The sequence below is a fragment of the Mirounga angustirostris genome, unplaced genomic scaffold (assembly GCF_029215605.1).
Source record: "Mirounga angustirostris isolate CCGP_5_RB_7025 unplaced genomic scaffold, mMirAng1.0.hap1 SCAF_11, whole genome shotgun sequence".
Taxonomy (NCBI): domain Eukaryota; kingdom Metazoa; phylum Chordata; class Mammalia; order Carnivora; family Phocidae; genus Mirounga; species Mirounga angustirostris.
In genome coordinates this window covers 29,815,112-29,832,738 of record NW_026991719.1, presented here as the reverse complement: position 1 = coordinate 29,832,738, position 17,627 = coordinate 29,815,112, and the positions used below count along the sequence as shown (strand labels likewise).

At 36.7% G+C, this 17,627-nt stretch overlaps 1 protein-coding gene across 1 annotated transcript; it reads right to left on the bottom strand.

Annotated features, from left to right (window-relative positions):
- Window positions 1-8,406: 8,406 nt before the first annotated feature.
- On the bottom strand, window positions 8,407-11,582 carry LOC123843566 (E3 ubiquitin-protein ligase RLIM-like). Its single transcript, XM_045873073.1, has 2 exons — window positions 11,339-11,582; window positions 8,407-10,067 (listed from the first exon to the last, which is right to left on the bottom strand). Exons 1-2 carry the CDS (start codon window positions 11,580-11,582, stop codon window positions 8,407-8,409), a joined length of 1,905 nt encoding a protein of 634 aa, XP_045729029.1.
- Between the last annotated feature and the right edge of the window lie 6,045 nt (window positions 11,583-17,627).

The following is a 17,627-nucleotide window of genomic DNA, read 5'->3' as shown; positions in this document are numbered from 1 at the left end:
AATTATAAGCATTAAGGTGGTACTAGATATAAGTCTCAATATTATGTAGTGTTAACTAGAAAAGTTTTATGTGAAAATATATATATTTCAGGAGGATTAAAGAGTTAACATAGTAAAAATAAAAATAAACATGAATATTTGTCTGATTTTAAAATGAGGAATTACCTTTTATGTATGTGAGAAACAGAAGAAAAAAATGAAAAAAATGACAGGCTTAATATTATGTTGTATTACTTGGAACCTTGACAAAATCATTAGCTTAGAAAGGCAGGTAACAAACTGCAACATACGAGCAAACTCTATGATAAAATGGTAACAGTATATATATATATTATGAATGCATATATATAATATAAAATATATTTAAAATTGATATACTCTCATACAAAATAAGAAAAAATATCATATCATTTAATAAGATGACAAATATAACCAGACAATTCACCAATTCCAATGTGATATGACAAATAAATTAACCTCACTAGTAATCAGATAAATTAAAATTAAAGAAATAAATATTTTTGCCTATCATTTGACAAAGGGCTGTTTCCGTTTCTCTCTTTCTCTTTTGATTTTCTGGACAAAGAATTGTTTTCCCTTTTGTAGTAAGAAAAGACAATGTTGGTAATAATATACTGCTTGGTAACTGGCAAATTGTTGGAGAGAATGTAAATAGCTACAAGTTTTTGATGTTTTGGCATTATAGAGCAGTGGCCTTAAAATGGCTTATCCCCTTATGACCTGATAATTTTCACATCTATAAATTTTTTAAAGTAAGTATACAGATATGCCTATGAAGTTTTTTTGATATTGCTTACGATAACAAAAATATGTAAACATTTCAATTGTTCAACACTTTTCTAATTTCTAATAAGTTATATTCATTACCCATATGTTAGAGTACTAGGCTTTTATCTAAAATCATGTTTTTAAATAGAATATTTTAATTTTTTAAAATGTATATTTAAGCTAGAGAAATTTCTTCAAATGGACTCTTGGCATTCCCTTCTAGAAATTTTCTGTCATCTTGGCTTGTGTCACATTTTAGTTTTATGATTACCATTTTACCTCTCTTTTTTCTGTCTTGACTATCTTTGTTATCTCCTTTATGTCTGTCTATAATTGCTCCTTTTCCAAGGGATTCCATCCATTTCCCTTCTCTATTATTACTAAACATACTTTTACAGACAATACCTTGTACTTCTTTGACTTCAGTTACCATCTTTGTTTTAATTTTAGAAGCTTACTTGATATCCATAGTAGCCAGATAAACATTGCCACTAAAATATGACTCTGACATCTCAAATCTCAGAGATCCCAGCTGAATTGTCTTCTATTCCTCTACCATGACAAACCAGTTATAATACATTTCTTATATCAGTGGAACTTCCCACTGTCCACTGAGTCACCTAAATGAGAAATTGGAGGTCATCTCTAAGTTATCCAAACAGTCACCAAATATCATTCTGCTTCTTTAATACTGTGTACTTGAATCTATATATTTCCACATCTCATTTGCCACACCATTATTTCAGGACTTTATACTTTTTTCATCCAATTAATGCCATAACTCTATAAGTGGGACAATCTAACTTTTCCACAATCTGTTCTGCGCTTCCCTCTGGCGTGACTGATCTAGAAATTGAATAATTTTATTCCTTACTAAAATCACATCAACTGTGCACTGCTTAGAGGATCTAGTTCAGCTCTTCAGCATGATATACTGAAGCCATTTGTTACCTCTTTGGCCTCATCTCTTCATATTTTGCTAATGTGTTTATACCTTTTCCTCTTCTACCCCAGAGTATGATGATTTAGTCACAGTGTACTGTTTACTGATCCCTGAATTTTCAGTGTTCTGTTATGCATCTCTACTCTTGCATGCAGTGTTCATTTTGCTTAGAATAAAATTAATGACCTCATTTCATTGGTTAATTACTACTAGTACTACTAGGTACAACTCAGATAGCACCTAACTTTGGGAGTTTTGACTTATTATGTAGATTGCTCCTTCTAGGCCATTCCATTATGCCTTGTATCCAGAAGATATTAGGGCATCCATCTATAACAGTATCCATCACACAGAGTGTCGACATATGTTTATTTATCTGCCTTCTTTAAAATTCAGTACATTTCTTAATGATAAGTGCTATATTTCTTAACTATAATTCTACCATCCAGCATCAGGCATGGCACATTCTGGATAAGTATATATGTGTTGAATGCATGAAATAATGGTTTGGAAAAGGTTTGGCAGATATTAAAACTTAACAGGCAAGAAATACTGCACAAATATGTTAACTAAGTGAAAGAAGTCTAGGCTGGAATAGATCAAATCCAGGGTGCTGGGTAACAATATTAAAATAAGTTTTCTCTGGAGAAAAAAGGGTGAAAAATAAGTCTGGGATGCTGATATTAGCCAAAAATATGAAACTGAACCAAGAACTTTCTTTGGTAAAATTTTTGTTTGTTTGATGTGTTTTAACTGAGTATATGCTATACCCACACACACATATAGATACGCACATACTCACTGAGTATGGTGTATATATATATACACACTGATGCCATAACTATGTTAGTCTTTAGAAATGTAGCAATAATAATAAAAAGAAAGCTCTTCTGGAGCTTCTATTTTGGAGTAGGAGTGGGGAAGAAAACAGGTTCAAGATAAAGAAAAAATATGTTTTAGAGATAAGTGCCATAACAACAACAAAAAATACGCTTCCAGCATAAATGACAAGGGCAGAGGTGGTGGATAGCTGTGGTGTGATGTCAGAATGGATAACCCAGAACCCAGAGTTGTCTGATAATTAGTGTCTGTCCTATATGAATGGTGGATGAGAGAAAAAGGAATTTCCTGAAAATACTTTTCCAAGCCCCCACATTTTTGCGGTGATGTTAAAGATGCTGGTTTCATAACTAAAAATGGGGAGTTTCAACTGTCATACAAAAGGAGTCTCTTATTATTTCACAGTGAAAAAGCCCAAGTTAGGATGGGAAAGAATTTTCAAATCTTAAAGTTACAAAAAATGTAGTTCAGATTTCCATTCAAAATTCTCATACTAGAACATTTCTCATAGAACAGATTATACATTTACCTCTCATATAATAAAAAGATGTAAAATGTTTGGTTAACTATTGTAAAGATACTGCAGATGAAGATACTGAGATCTCAAAGCTAGTTGATGACGGGTAATATTACTCAACAGAAACATTACATTTCTTTGTGAAATTTTCAGTACATGCAGTGTTTTGATGTTCATATTGTTATGTGCTCTAACTTGTTTGCGCTTATGGAAGAATTTTTATACTTCATGGAAGATTGAGAGCTCAACTTATTTTTATGGTTAGCCAAAAAAGATACACTTTATGTTGCTGTCAAAGACCTATCCACTGGCTATAACTGCTTTCAAAAAGAATTTATTATTCAGATAAGGTTTTCTTTTTTTAAGTAGGCCAGAATAAACAAACAAACAACTAGAAAGAAAATAAAGGAGAAATTTGTTAAGAAGGAATTATTTATGTTCATACTCATGAGTATAATTGATGCTGTGGATTTAAACTAATAAATTATAATGTAAAAAACAGATCAAGTGGAGATTAGAAAATTCAGGTACAAATCTTCCCAATTTCTGATATTTGGCAGAGTAGATATAGAGGAATATAATTTGGGAGCTCAGTCTAATACTCAGCAATTATTTTGAGACAAAAATAAACTTTATAATTTGAAAATCGGTATTAAGTTGTGCTTATGATATAAGCAGCATACACTGGTAGAGTGGGATCAGTTGATGTGAAGTAAAGTTAAACTGTTAAGATATTGGCAGTTTTTCAAACAGGAAGGATATTGTCATCTTGAAGCTTCGATAGCAAGAATTAGTTAGGGATTCCATTCTAGGGAAAAATGGTGCCCAAAGGTCAAGAATTGTATTTTTTGCAGGACTAAGAATATAATAAATTTATAGTAGGCCTAGAAGTAAGACATTGAGCCATTTAGGACTCATTATAATATTTTTCTAGGCATAGGGTGGATCACAGATGAGAAGTTGATTAGTTTTCTGTTCTGCAAAAGAAATTGGCACAAATGTAGTGACTTAAAATAACATCCCTTTATTAGTTCACAGGTCTATAAGTCAGGATACTGGCATGATGTGACTTGGGTTCCCTGTTAAAGGTCTTAAAGGCCTGAAATCAGTATTAAAAACCTTGTCAGATAATTTGAACATCTAATTCATTTTGGGATTGGCATCATTCATCATTTCTCATTCAAGTTGTCATGTATCTGGGTCTTGGTATGAAAGGTGTTTTATTGTCTCTTGAACACTTTGGCTATTATGTTAGGATGCTTTGGTTCCTGTTTAAAGTTTGTTTTTTGTTTGTTTTGTTTAAATTTTAGCAGGTATTTTGTTTAGGTTTGGTACACAGTGCCTCTTCTACTTTTGTGGACTGTGGTTCCATGACACTCTAATTTTCAGAACCTTTGTGGTACTATCTTGTCTACTTGATTTATCTTGTGCAGGTGGGGTTAGTACAGATCTGTGCTTGTGCTGCTTCAGCGGGCAGAAAAAGCTTTCCAGGCCAGGGCACCTGGTGCTTCTAGATGGGGGAAGGGAAACTCTGGTCGACTTGGATGAAGAGCACTTCCTGGGCCAGGCACTTGTGTCAGGATCTCCCTTGTCTGTAAGGTATGGTGGTACTTACCAAGTTGAGAGCTTTTTGTGGTGTTGGTAGGTATAGGCAAGTTGCCTGGTATCTCTGGATATGGGAGAGGAGTCTCAGGCCCAGCTAAAGAGAAGACCATTTTCCAGGTGGGAGCTTTATAAGGTGGGATCACTTTTGCTGGTACCCTTGATCACCAGTATGTCTGAGTGGGGAAAGGGGGCCTCAGGCCCAGTGGGTAAGGAAAGCACTTTTCCAGGTCACTTATTGTCAGCTGGGCTTCCAATTGTTTCTCTTTACAGCTTCTGCAGAGCTCTCCTGGTGATTTCAGTGGGACTCCCATTTGATCTGGTGGAGGAACAGCCTATTTGAACTGCTTTCTGTTACTCAGTTGGGAGTTAGGAGGGACTGAGCCTGGGTCACCTTTTTCTTTTGGGAGGGGGTCATAAGATGTCCTGCCATGAAGTTGTTCATCCATTCCAAGGGTCCCTAGCCAGTTCACTTTCTCCTTTAGAACTTTCAGAGTTCTCCTTTGGTTGTCTCATGTTATTTCTAGGATATATAGTTGTACTTATAGGGGCACCTGGGTGGCTCAGTCGTTAAGTGTCTGCCTTCGGCTCAGGTCATGATCTCAGGATCCTGGGATTGAGCCCCGCATCGGGCTCCCTGCTCGGCGGGAAGCCTGCTTCTCCCTCTCCCACTCGCCCTGCTTGTGTTCCCTCTCTCGCTGTGTCTCTTTCTGTCAAATAAGTAACTAAAATCTTTATAGTTATACTTATAGAGGGGGGAGCAGGAAGAGAGGGGTATAAACCATCTTATCTGGACTAGAAACCCTGTGACTTTTAAGGGCTCACATGATTAGGTCAGGCTCATTCTGGATAATCTCCCAATCATCTGTACCATACATCATAACCTAGGAATAGGAATGATATTCCATCACATAAACAGGTGATATTCCAGGGGAGGAGCTACTCTAAAAGTCATTGGGGGCCATTTTAGAATTCTACCACCAAGGCATATATGAATGTTACTGAAACATTGATAAGGCAGTTATTATCCTCCGGAAAGTTGGAACACGTTAGGATAGCAAGAAGACAAGTACTGCTATAATTATTCTACTCACTTTAAATGAAATAGATGTAGTATCGGGCGCCTGGGTGGCTCAGTTGGTTAAGCGACTGCCTTCGGCTCAGGTCATGATCCTGGAGTCCCTGGATTGAGTCCCGCATCAGGCTCCCTGCTCGGCAGGGAGTCTGCTTCTCCCTCTGACCCTCCCCCCTCTCATGTGCTCTCTCTCAAATAAATAAATAAAATCTTAAAAAAAAAAAGAAATAGATGTAGTATCTGAAATACTTAGTAATAATCAGAATATACAAACAACTTTCAGAATTTAATGTGAATTTCAGAGGTTCATGCAAATACCTTCTGTGTGAAAAATATTCTAGCTCAAAGATGTATTAAAAGACTTCACCAGCACACCCTGTTTATATTTATGTTTCTGTGTAATTACTGTGACTGCCAGCAATTCACATAGAAAATAAAGTCAGGGGTGCCTGGGTGTCTCAGTTGGTTAAGCATCTGCCTTGGGCTAGGTCATGATCTCAGGGTCCTGGGATTGAGCCCCACATCAGGCCCCCTGCTCAGCGGGGAGTCTGCTTCTCCCTCTTCCTCTGCCCCTCCCCCTAGTTCGTTCTCTCTCTCAAATAAATAAATAAAATCTTAAAAAAAAAAAAAAGAAAAAGCCAATGATGATTCTGACTTTAAATTTTTAGAGAAAGTGTATACTTAATACTGACCGTATTTATATAGGTTGCACACTGTACAAAATTTATGACTGTTGCTTTGGTTATAATACCATGTATTCTCACCTAAACCAGGATTGAAAATTTTGAGCAAAATTTGCTTGTTTGGCCAATATACAAAAAATGAAAACAAAAACAAAAAATTAAAAAACTCCAGAGTTTCCAGGCTGAATTAGGAGAAAAATCCTTCACTCTGTTTGGATTGGAAAGGAAGCATGACCTAAAATGTGATTTTAAAGTGTCATGGTTTTGGGTGTGATACTTTGATGGGGACAATTAGAGTTGAATTAGGTAGGCATGTTTTTGAACTCCAGTTTTTCAGATTACAACTTGGGAGGCTCTAAGCAGTAATTGGGTGCTTTGGATCATTCACATAAAGATTAAGATATATAAACCATAAGACACTTTATAAGAATAAAGGATATGTTTTTAAAAATCATATGAACTAAACTTATAAATGAAGAGAAATTCGGGGCACCTGGGTGACTCAGTCGGTTAAGCGTCAGATTGTTGGTTTCGGCTCAGGTCATGATCTCAGGGTCCTGGGATCAAGCCTGAGTCCGGCTCTGTGCTCAGCACAGAGTCTGCTTGAGTTTTTCTCCCTTCACCGCTTTTCCCCGCCCACCCACCCCCACTCTAAAATACATCTTTAAAAAAAAAAAGAGAGAAATTGAGACTTGAATGTACTTATAAAGCAAAAATTGAAGAAATACCTATACTCGCTTTTTTCCTTAGTTGTTTACCATCACAGCAAACCAAAGTGTGACATGTTTAAGAGCAAGGTAATTAAATTCTATGGGTTTCTCATCTCATCACTTCTAAAGATAGTGTACTTGTTCTCTTCTTCATGGTACCAGCTCTGAGTAGATGAAAGGAAAATTAAAAGAGGGCTGTTAAAGAGCTGAGTCAAAGAGCGGAATGGAGGGCAAGGGGAAGAGGCAACTACTACCTCCCTATACCCCTTCAAGCCTAGTGGTGATGATACTGGTTTCTCACAGTTGCTAGCCTCAGGGTACTTCATCATCTCTTGGTTTCCTTTCATTCTTTATACATTTTTAGTAAATAGTCTCTTCATTAAGCCCTATTTCATCACCCTTTTCAAGTGTGCCATCAATTTTTGCCCAGGACCCTAACTGATACATTAGTAGTGGAAAATGGGAGAAACTTTAAGGTAGTATTAAGGGTTGGGATAAACTGCTGGGAAGAAAGGTAGGAAGACAAAGTTTTTTTGTGTTTTTTTGTTGTTGTTCAAAAGACTGATTTTTATTTTAGGCTAAGCTAATAAGAAACGGTTGTTTTCCCACAATGTGTATGAAAACTTCAAGCATTACTTGAAGAAGGCAGATTTGAATCCTCTGGTCTACCTCAGATCCTTTGGGATAAAGAAGGTTCTAGTATTGGAAGACAAAGTTTTTAAAGCTTTTTACAGCATTCTATGAATGTAATGACTTTTTTATGTGAGCGACTCTCATAAATTCTTAACTTGCTTAATTATTTTGTGTTCCTGTTTCTTTGCATGCACATCTAAGATGAGACACGGCTATGAGATGTCTGGGATTTGCATGACTAGATAATACTACTAGGCTCTATCTGGATTGATTATATATTAAGACATTCCTCTCATGGAATCAGGAACATCCCACCCTAGTGTACCTGCTAAGTTTCTTTTGAAATTTGGTGATCCCTTATGGTGTGAAATTTGTTTTTGCTCTCAGATAGGACAATATTGTTTGGTTTTTTAATATTTCCTTTTATTTTGGAACAGAAATTGAGGAAAGTCCAATCATTCCCTCAGGAACCAATGATCCAATTCAGATTGTTACACTGGGATTCAATTTTAGATTAGATTCAGATTGTTATATTTAAGAATCACTCCAAAAGTAGATGTTAGGCAGGTCACTACTGTTTGTCCATCACTATAAAAGTTTATATAGCTGAGAATTCAGATCTCAGAATTTTCTCTTTCACCAGAATCTACTGCTTTCCTACGACAGATAGGACAGGTAGAGTTCTCCAACAGCCAGCGATCAATACAGTGGACATGAAATTCATGGGAGCAAGGTAGGATACGAAGTCTGTTGCCTTCTGTGTACTCTGTGATGCAAATGGTACAGGCTTTTAATGCACCACTTTTACCAAAAGATGTTACAGCCAAGTTGTCAATTTGTGCTTTGGTAAGTCCTGTAGGTTGGTCATGATGGTCTTCATTCAAGAGGAAAAAATGGTCCAGATTAAGGGAGGTCCAAGAGTCACTTTCATCAAATATTATTGGGCTCAAAAGTCTACTTTCTTGCCTGATTTCTGATGGTGAGCCTGGTGGTAAGCTTATTTCATTACTGCCTTCAAACATCAGTGATCTAATTTCTGAATTTTCATCACTGGAGCTGGAACTGGAAATAGGACTAGAATTGAAACTAGATATGTAGCTGGAATTTGAACTAGAAATCAATGGAAAATTTGAATGGAAATCAGGACTAGGATTTGAATTGGAACCAGAACTAGTCCTACCACCAGAACCATCTCTTTCATTTGGTGACTCTGCCCTTTCCATGTTTTGACTTGAGGGTGACACACTGTGCACTGAATCACTGTCACTGTCAATGAGGTCCCTTGACTCACTGAATCTTGTCACTGTCTGTGTTAATGTGCTCTGAATTGTAATAGATGTTGCATCATATAAATCAGTATTTAAAATTCTGTGACTGGGAATACTGATGGTACTGACATAAGCTGTTGTATCTGTCTGCTCAAAAGGTGGAAACATATGCCTAAGTCCTCCTTGTTCACTTTCTAAAGTGACAGTGTTGTTTAGTGTCTCAGATGTTAACAGAGTTCTGCTAGCTATGCTATCACTATAAGAATATGCCCCAAGATGAACTTGTCCTACTTCAAGATCGAACGTTACGGTTGAACTTATCTGTTCCACTTCCCAAGATTCACCATCACTGATTGTGTCTGAAGAACTTTCTTCTTGAACAGCATTCCTTGTTCCAGAAGTTGAAAAAAGACCCCTATTTTGCAGCTCAGGTTCAGTTATTTGCTGTCTTGATGTTTCTTGGTGCTGAATTCTAGAAAATAACTCAGCCTCCTCTACTCGAAGCTGCTCAAAAGTCTCAGGTGCTATATTCTGATGAAATCTTAGTAAAAGTTCATTCAGTGAATTTGGAGCTGAACTACTTTCAATTCGTGCTCTGGTTCTCCGATGCTCTGGGCTCCTGCTTCTTGCTCTTCGCTGACCTCTGGTAACTGGCACTTCTGTTAATGCTTCAGTTGTACTTTGTTCTGATGTAGGTGGTCTTAAAAGTGTTGATTCAGATTGTGTATTTTCCACTTGCCTTTGGATGTTTTCCATATTGTCTCCTCTGGGAAGTCTTGTAGATGGTACATATTCGTTCTCTGGATTTGGGCTCCCATTATTAACATTAAAATTCATTTCTAAACCAAATCTGGAATTATTGCTATTTGAATTAATTTGGCTCAGTTCTTCCCAAGATTGGTTTTCTGTTTGCCCACTTGTCACATTTTCAGTTTGTCCAAAAGAGTTATTAATCCAGTCTAGTAGAGAGTCGCCACTAGATGTATTGTCAGAAGAATCTCCTCCACCTGTTAACAAAAAAAAGTGGGGGCTGAAAGGAACTACCAAAATTAGAACCATCATAAAATAGCACTCTGAAACCTTGTTTCAAAAGCAAACAAAAAATTAGAACTTTAAGACTCAGATGTTTTAAACTTATTTCACATTTATAGAGTTAATATTTTGTAAACTACATTTTCTAGATTTACAAGTAAAGGCAGGAAAGTTTGAGTTCCTTTTGAAAAGAGCTAGCTAATCCTAGATAAATTTAGAGAATTGTTTTTTTTTTTTTAAAGGAATCTGGAAGAAGTCTGTTTTCAATATTTCATCATATATATGGCTTGTGTACCACCGTGGGAGGACAGTCGAGACAACATTTTTTTTACTCCACTGTCAAAACACTAATGCAATTAAACAAGGTTAGGGTACAGTGCTAGTATTTTAGTTCAGTTTACATTACAGCCTAATTCTCATTAGCCTACAACATGACTTCTTCCAGGCTCTTAAGTGCTTATGGTAATATATAAAGTTGTTTTAAAATATAAGACTATTGTAGCCTTGCCCAAATTTAAATTAAGTTTATAGCTTTAAAAGTTTTTGAATACTTCTTAATGTTACCAAGATTTTGAGTTGACGTGAAATTGAAGGTCAGATCAAATGAATAGACTGTATTTAAGAACCAAAGTATTATATATCGTTTTCATTCGATAGTAAAATTCTCTACTTCACACTAGGAGAGAAGCACCAGACCTGATTAGAGCAGGATTTCTCAACCTTAGCACTGTTGACATTTTGGTGCTGGATGATTCTTAGTTTTGGGGAGCTATCCTATACATTGTGAGGCGTTTGGCAGTATCCTTGGCCTCTGCGCACTATTTGCCAGTCATCATTTTTGACAACCAAAAATATCTCCAGACATTGTCAAATGTCCCTTGGGGACTGGGGGCAAAATTACCCCCAGTTGAATAGAGTATATATATTTTTTTGCTGGAGAGGAATTCCCTGTCTTTATAGAAAAAATAATTCAGGAAGTAGGAGGAACTTTTAGTTGAGATAGAAAACCAAGAAAAATATCAATAGGGTATTTCACACTGTTTCCCAATTAAAGTAACGCAAATGTGAACTGGGGGGAAAAATATACCTTGACATTCTTACCAAAAATCAAGTAAATACCAGTTCTTTTTAATGAGAAGTTACTTAGCACCAAATTAATGTGTGTCACTTCTGTATCATCTTTGGTTGATTCTACTATGAAGTTCCTTACCCATCCCATTCTATTCTCCCTAAAAGTGAAATATACCTGTATTTTCGTCTAAATTTTGTGGTGGGTTTTCTTTAATTCGTTGAAGTCTCCTCTGCAACTCTTCTAATGTAGTTTCACCTGGGATGCCCAGCAAATTGTTATCCCTCATTAGCTTGTAATCTTCTTCACTCAGGTTATTTACAAATTGATAGAAATCTTCTTCCCGGAACAACCGGTCCATCTGACTTCTGCGCAGGGCCGCAGATTTATCTTCTTTGTCATCGGAACCTGAATTTTCCATCCTGATGAATGAGTGGAAAGATATTTGACTTTTATGACATGCTGTTGAAAAACAATAACTGGGTCTTAATTTATATACGAGTATATCTATATAATATATGAAATAAACTAACTGGATTCCCTTTCTGCTTCAGTTGGAGTGTCAGAACCCGACGCGGTTGGATCTGCCTCCGCGTAGGTTTCTCCTCCCTCCCTGACCACAGTACTGCAGTTCCTGATGAGTCCCTCCTTAAGAAAAGCCGTTATCTGAGAGCTTGCTAGGCACCGTTGCCTAGGTAACCACTGCACTCCTCATTGTTACCAACTAGGGACTATATTCAAGGTAGGTTTCATTTCATTCAAAACCAGCAGATACTGCCGAGGCTTATTGTGTGCCAAGCACTGTCCTTCACCTCCTTTTACCTGCATGAGCCTATTCTCCAGCTTTCAGGAGGCTTTTCCAGGTTCTGCTATGCTCTAGTTATTTGTTTGTTAAAGAACCCAAATACAGCTAGTTATATTACATATGACTGCCTTCTTCAAAATGTCACAGCAAAGTCATTCTAGTCAAATGTAACAATTCTCATTTTCAGGTGCCCAGGGAACTAACTCTTTCTTTTCTCCTCATGAATTCCTCAAATCATCAATACTCACTAAGAAAGCCCATGGTTTTTGATAATTTACCAGAGCCATAGCTGAATTTCTTTAGTTGGGTCTTTTCCTTTTCAATCTTTTATTATCATTTTTATTATTATTATTTTTAAATATTTTTATCCTTCTCACTCTTACTGGCCTCATCTTTTATTCTACAGTCCCTCAAGCTTCTATGAAAGCAAAACAAAACAAAACAAAAACAAAAACTTTGGCAGGTTTTCTGGTCAATTCCTTAAGGAAATTTCCACAAAACATAGTTTCATTTTTGTTCTCCTTTCTCATAAATATTATAAATAATCCTTAAATCTAGCCAGAACATCACAGGCACTTTTAAAACAGATCTAAAATAGCTATTTTGCCTGCTGTAATGTGTACTGATTTTCCTGATTTTGTTCCATGTATGTTAGTGCAGCCAGGATGGCATAGTGAGAATAACGCTCATTTGCAGTGCTATCTGAAGGAGACCTCTAAGAGTTTTTGGACTCATTAATATTACCAGTCCCACTTAACACTTGTTTTGGAATCCTTCAACTTGTTCATGTAAAGACAAGATTTGGCTATGGAATTTGAAACACTGTTCAGTTGGACTTATTTAACAATGAATCTGTCCAGCATAAACAATCACTTAGTGTCCACTAGAGATATGTCAAATATTGCAGAAATCTGTACTCCCAAGTAATTTATTTTCCAGGTGATGGAAACGTCACACAGAAACTGCGAAAATACAATATATTATATGCGATAAGAGATTTATATCTATAATACTGTATAAGTACAAGTGTGATGATTATTTAATGGGAATTGGGGAATATTTCACAGATAGTACATTTAAATCTGGATCTTTATAATTATGAGTTTCTACTGATGGAAAGTGTCAGTTGGGTATGTGTTGGTGAAGAGAGAATATGTCAGACTAAAGGAATAGACTTGAAAGACCTTGGCTTCTTTGGGGAACTGTGGCCACAATTTTGGAGTTGGGGTGGAAATGATGTGAAATTTATCCCAGAAGGAATAATTGACACAAACTATAAATTGAGTTTTGAGTTTTTCCTGTAAGAAATAGGACATAGATTAAGATGTTTTATTATTTTTTGAGAACAGATAATGGATTTTGTTTTTGCCGCTTAGTGTCCACTTAATGATAATAGCACCCTGATTTTCTTGAAGGAAAAACCCATTTTTCAATCTTAGTCCAGTTGGTTTAGGTTCAGCTGAATTCACTGTCACAGATAAAGGAAAGGACACATGATACAGCCATGTCTAATCAACAGATTTCAAATTGCTGATTATGGTAGCTGGTTTAAGCATGGGCATGTGACCAAAAGTGTATTTAAAAGTTAAATCTGGGGCGCCTAGGTGGCGCAGTTGGTTGTGTATCTGACTCTTGGTTTCGGCTCAGGTCCTGATCTCAGGGTCATGGAATCAAGCCCTTGCTCAGCAAGGAGTCTGCTTGGGTTTCTCTGTTCCTCTACTCCTCCCCCCGCCCCCCCGTGCTCTCTCTCTCTCTCACACAAATAAATAAGTCTTTAAAAATTTTTTTTAAAAAGTTAAATCTGAGATGTTATCTATAACTATTGAAAATGAAAAATTATTTTTTAATGTGGTTGCTAAGCTGGTAGGATGTAAACCTGAAGATGAGGAAAATCAACATAAAGAGACAAACAGATGGAGAAAGGGCCAGATACCTAAGAAAAAATTTGAGAAATACCTGAAGCTAGATGTGCCTTAGGATCTTTAGCTCTAGTAAACCAATGTATTTCTTCTTCTTTTTTTTAATGTAAGGTTTGTGTAGAATTTCTGTCACTTAAAACTGGAAGGTTCCTAATAGTTGTAACAAGAGAGTGATATGATCAGTGATCTAGTCAGATGTCAAAAGGTAATTTTTAATAAATTTACCACCTAAAACTTATTTGCTATTGTCCATTTTATAAAGCTAACTTGTTTATATAAGTTTAATTGGGTTTAGTCTTTTATGAAAATATAAGAATACAGATTTCTTTTCTGTCATTTATTTAATAAGTATCAGACACTGAAATTGTATATAATTAAGTTGAAATAAATGAGCAATTATTTTCATTTGATTATGAATCAAATCTGGTTAAGCATATAATGTTAATCTGTTAGGTAAATTTCCTACTTCTCTGTACCATGAGATCCTTTTAAAGTGTCCCTATTTTCGTATGTGTTTCACATATTATACAATGTTTTCTGATACCTTGGCCCAGTAATGCTCATTTAATTGTCAAATGAAGAGAAAATATCCTGAAGTAAATTACCACTGAGCATTTGGTTTATATTAAGAAACGGAATGGTTCTGGTGGGAACTAAAATGTCTTTCACTGATACCTTAATAAAGAGTGAGATAATGTTATGTGACCAATTAGCTCCCTGGTGGGATTTTTAGGATGCCTAAGTTTAGCAAAGTCTTAATTAGTGTGAGTAGGTATGTGCTTGTGTGTGCACATACGCATATAGGTGTGATGTGTTTAAAAATTTTAAACAGATGTTTGGTTAGGTTAATAACCACTGGCTCAAGTGTAGTTTCTGGGTACTAGTAATAAGTCTATTTCAGTTAAGTCTTGAAGTTTCCTTTGCCATGTGAATGTACTTCATCTCAAACATGGAGTTCCTACAGCATTATCATTATTGTCTGCTTTAAAGTCTTGTTTTTGATATTTGTTATCAAACACCACAGTTGATGTTTCCAAACATTATTTGAATTCAGTGTATTTAAAAGCAATATGCTTGAGGCAGTTCAGTATATAAGAAAGAGTATTGAGGGTGCCTGGGTGGCTCAGTCGGTTAAGCGACTGCCTTTGGCTCAGGTCAAGATCCTGGAGTCCCAGGATCGAGTCCCGCATTGGGCTCCCTGCTCAGCAGGGAGTCTGCTTCTCCCTCTGACCCTCCCCCCCTCTCATGTGCTCTCTCTCTCTTCTCATCCTCTCTCTCAAATAAATAAATAAAATCTTTAAAAAAAAAAAAAAGAAAAAAAAAGAGTATTGAGAATTTAGAGACCCAGGTTGAAGACTAATCATTAATTCGTTATTTGCCCAGTCATTTAAACTCTCTAGACTCCCATTTCTGAAACTTTAATATGACAAAGTTGAATCTGTTTTTCAAAGTTTGATTTAGTCAGTTGCTTAGACAGAGAACTGGGCAGTGGGAATTGAAAAGAGTACCTGAACCATAGTGGTGCTGGATTGGCAAGCGTGAAGTAGAGAGGAAAGGTTGAATGGGGATTAAGTTAGTGCAGCAGCGCTGAGCTAACAGAGAAGCAAGAGAATCAGAACAAGTCCAAATTCCAATATCAAGCTAGGAATAACTGTCTCCCAGAACATTAATTCAAAGCCAATAAGTTGAAATGGAGTATTAAGCCATAGAAGGCTATTCTAGATGGCCATAGATGAAATGGAGTATTAAGCCATAGATGGCTATTCTAGAGTCAGGGCAAGGTCATGACAAGCTGGGGGATCAAAGCCATGAGGTAGTAGCATATGTGTATGACTTTGATTTTAGCTTGCTAAGTTAAAATATTTATACTTTGGATCTCTGAAGGTTGGTCCTTGGTTGTCTTAATATTTTTGTTTATAAGACATTTGAGATGAATGACCTCAATATTTTTTTGTTTCACAATTTTATGAATGAGAATATAATCACAACAAATTTTAATTTTTAAGACACCAGGAAAAACATTTTAAATTTTAGAAGGTAGTTACAGTACAGTATAAGCATAAGCAAAAAGATACAGCATGTTATTAGTACTTACAAAGTTACAAGTTACTTCCTTCTTAACATTTTTCATATTTAAATTCATAAATGAAGATAAGATTTACCATTTTGGGGGTGAGGGGAAAAATAAAGGCATATTTATCATCTGCTAAATGTGCTCACTGTATGCTTTGTTATATATACATGCAAGGCCTAGGTGACTGGAAGTGCAATTGTTAGACTTTTTAATAAACTGGATAGCCCTTAGTTTCTTTGTAGCACATCATCTTTACATAGGAGCAATCAGGACATAACATGAAATATTTAAGCATTCTACACTAGGAAATAGCACCTTAATAGCTAACCGGCATTACTCAGCTGCTATACAACTATGTCTAGGGCACAAAAATACATAAAAGATTAGAGCTGTGTTTGATAACCCTTTAAAAAATCAATTCTTTTAACCTTAAATGTTTTTTATTTTTTAAAAGATTTTATTTATTTGAGAGAGAGTGAGAGAGTGAGAAAACGTGCAAGCTAGGGAGGGGCACAGGGAGAGGGAGAGGGAAGATCTCAAGCAGACTCCCCTTTGACGGAGTGGGAGCCCCTGATGTGGGGCTCCATCCCACAACCCTGAGATCATGACCTGAGCCGAAATCAAGAGTCGGCTGCTTAACTGACTGAGCCACCCAGTGCCCTTAGGAGGCCTTTCTTTCTTTCTGGGTCTTTTTTTTTTTTTTTTTTTTGAGTAGGTCTTTCTTTGGAAAGGATGATGGCAATGATGAAATGATGAGTCAATTACTAGACAGTTTTTAACTACTCAACAAAAAAAGGCTGCATGTATTTCCTTAAATCAGGAGGCCACAAATTAGATCAACCATCTGTTTATTTCAAGCACAAAGTCAGCAGTATATAAAGAAAAATAAAACTTTCCCTGAAATATCCAAATCCATAATAACTTTAAGTTGCTCACCTCACTAACTTATAAGATATTTGAATAAGAGCAAGGGCAAAAAGAAGTTTACCACTTGAGGCAAAAGTAGAATTTAGGCAACATGTTAAAGAATGGACTTCTCAAGCTCTAGTGGCTGGTTCTAAGGACCTTTTGATCAAATAAGTATGTTGTTCTCCTTCCCTCCCCTTCCATGAGTCCTCAGTTAGGTTGCTTGCTGACTCATAACCTAAGAGTGCACCACTCCTTCCTCTTCAGGATACCTGAAGAGATTCTTAGATTGCAGTCTGGACTTGGGTTTCCTTTCTGGTGGAAGGCTTTTGGATCTAGACCTGGACCTGGTTGGGAAGGAAGAACTGGACACTGAGGGCGACTTGGACTTCGATTGTTGGGTAGATCTAGATGTAGAGGTTGATGGTGATCTACTGTAAGAGCAAGAGCAAGACTTTATATGGCCAAAGCCAGATCTTCCCTGAAATCAGGATTGGCTTCTACTGTTGGAACAGCACTGATGCTTGGGGCTTTGGCTCTGGCATTTGTGCCTGTGGGGAGGAGCTCTCTGGCAGCAGTGGCCACAATGGAAATCTAGTGGGCGACCATCGTGTGCCATCTGTACCCACAGTTTGTGGCTGTCCAGCACAATCCCGTGAAGGGCAACCATGGTGATGTGGCACTTGTAGAAGCAAACGAAGGCAAAGTCACAGAACTCTAGTGAAGTGGCCCTGTAGGATGTACACATTGCTGATGTGCCCA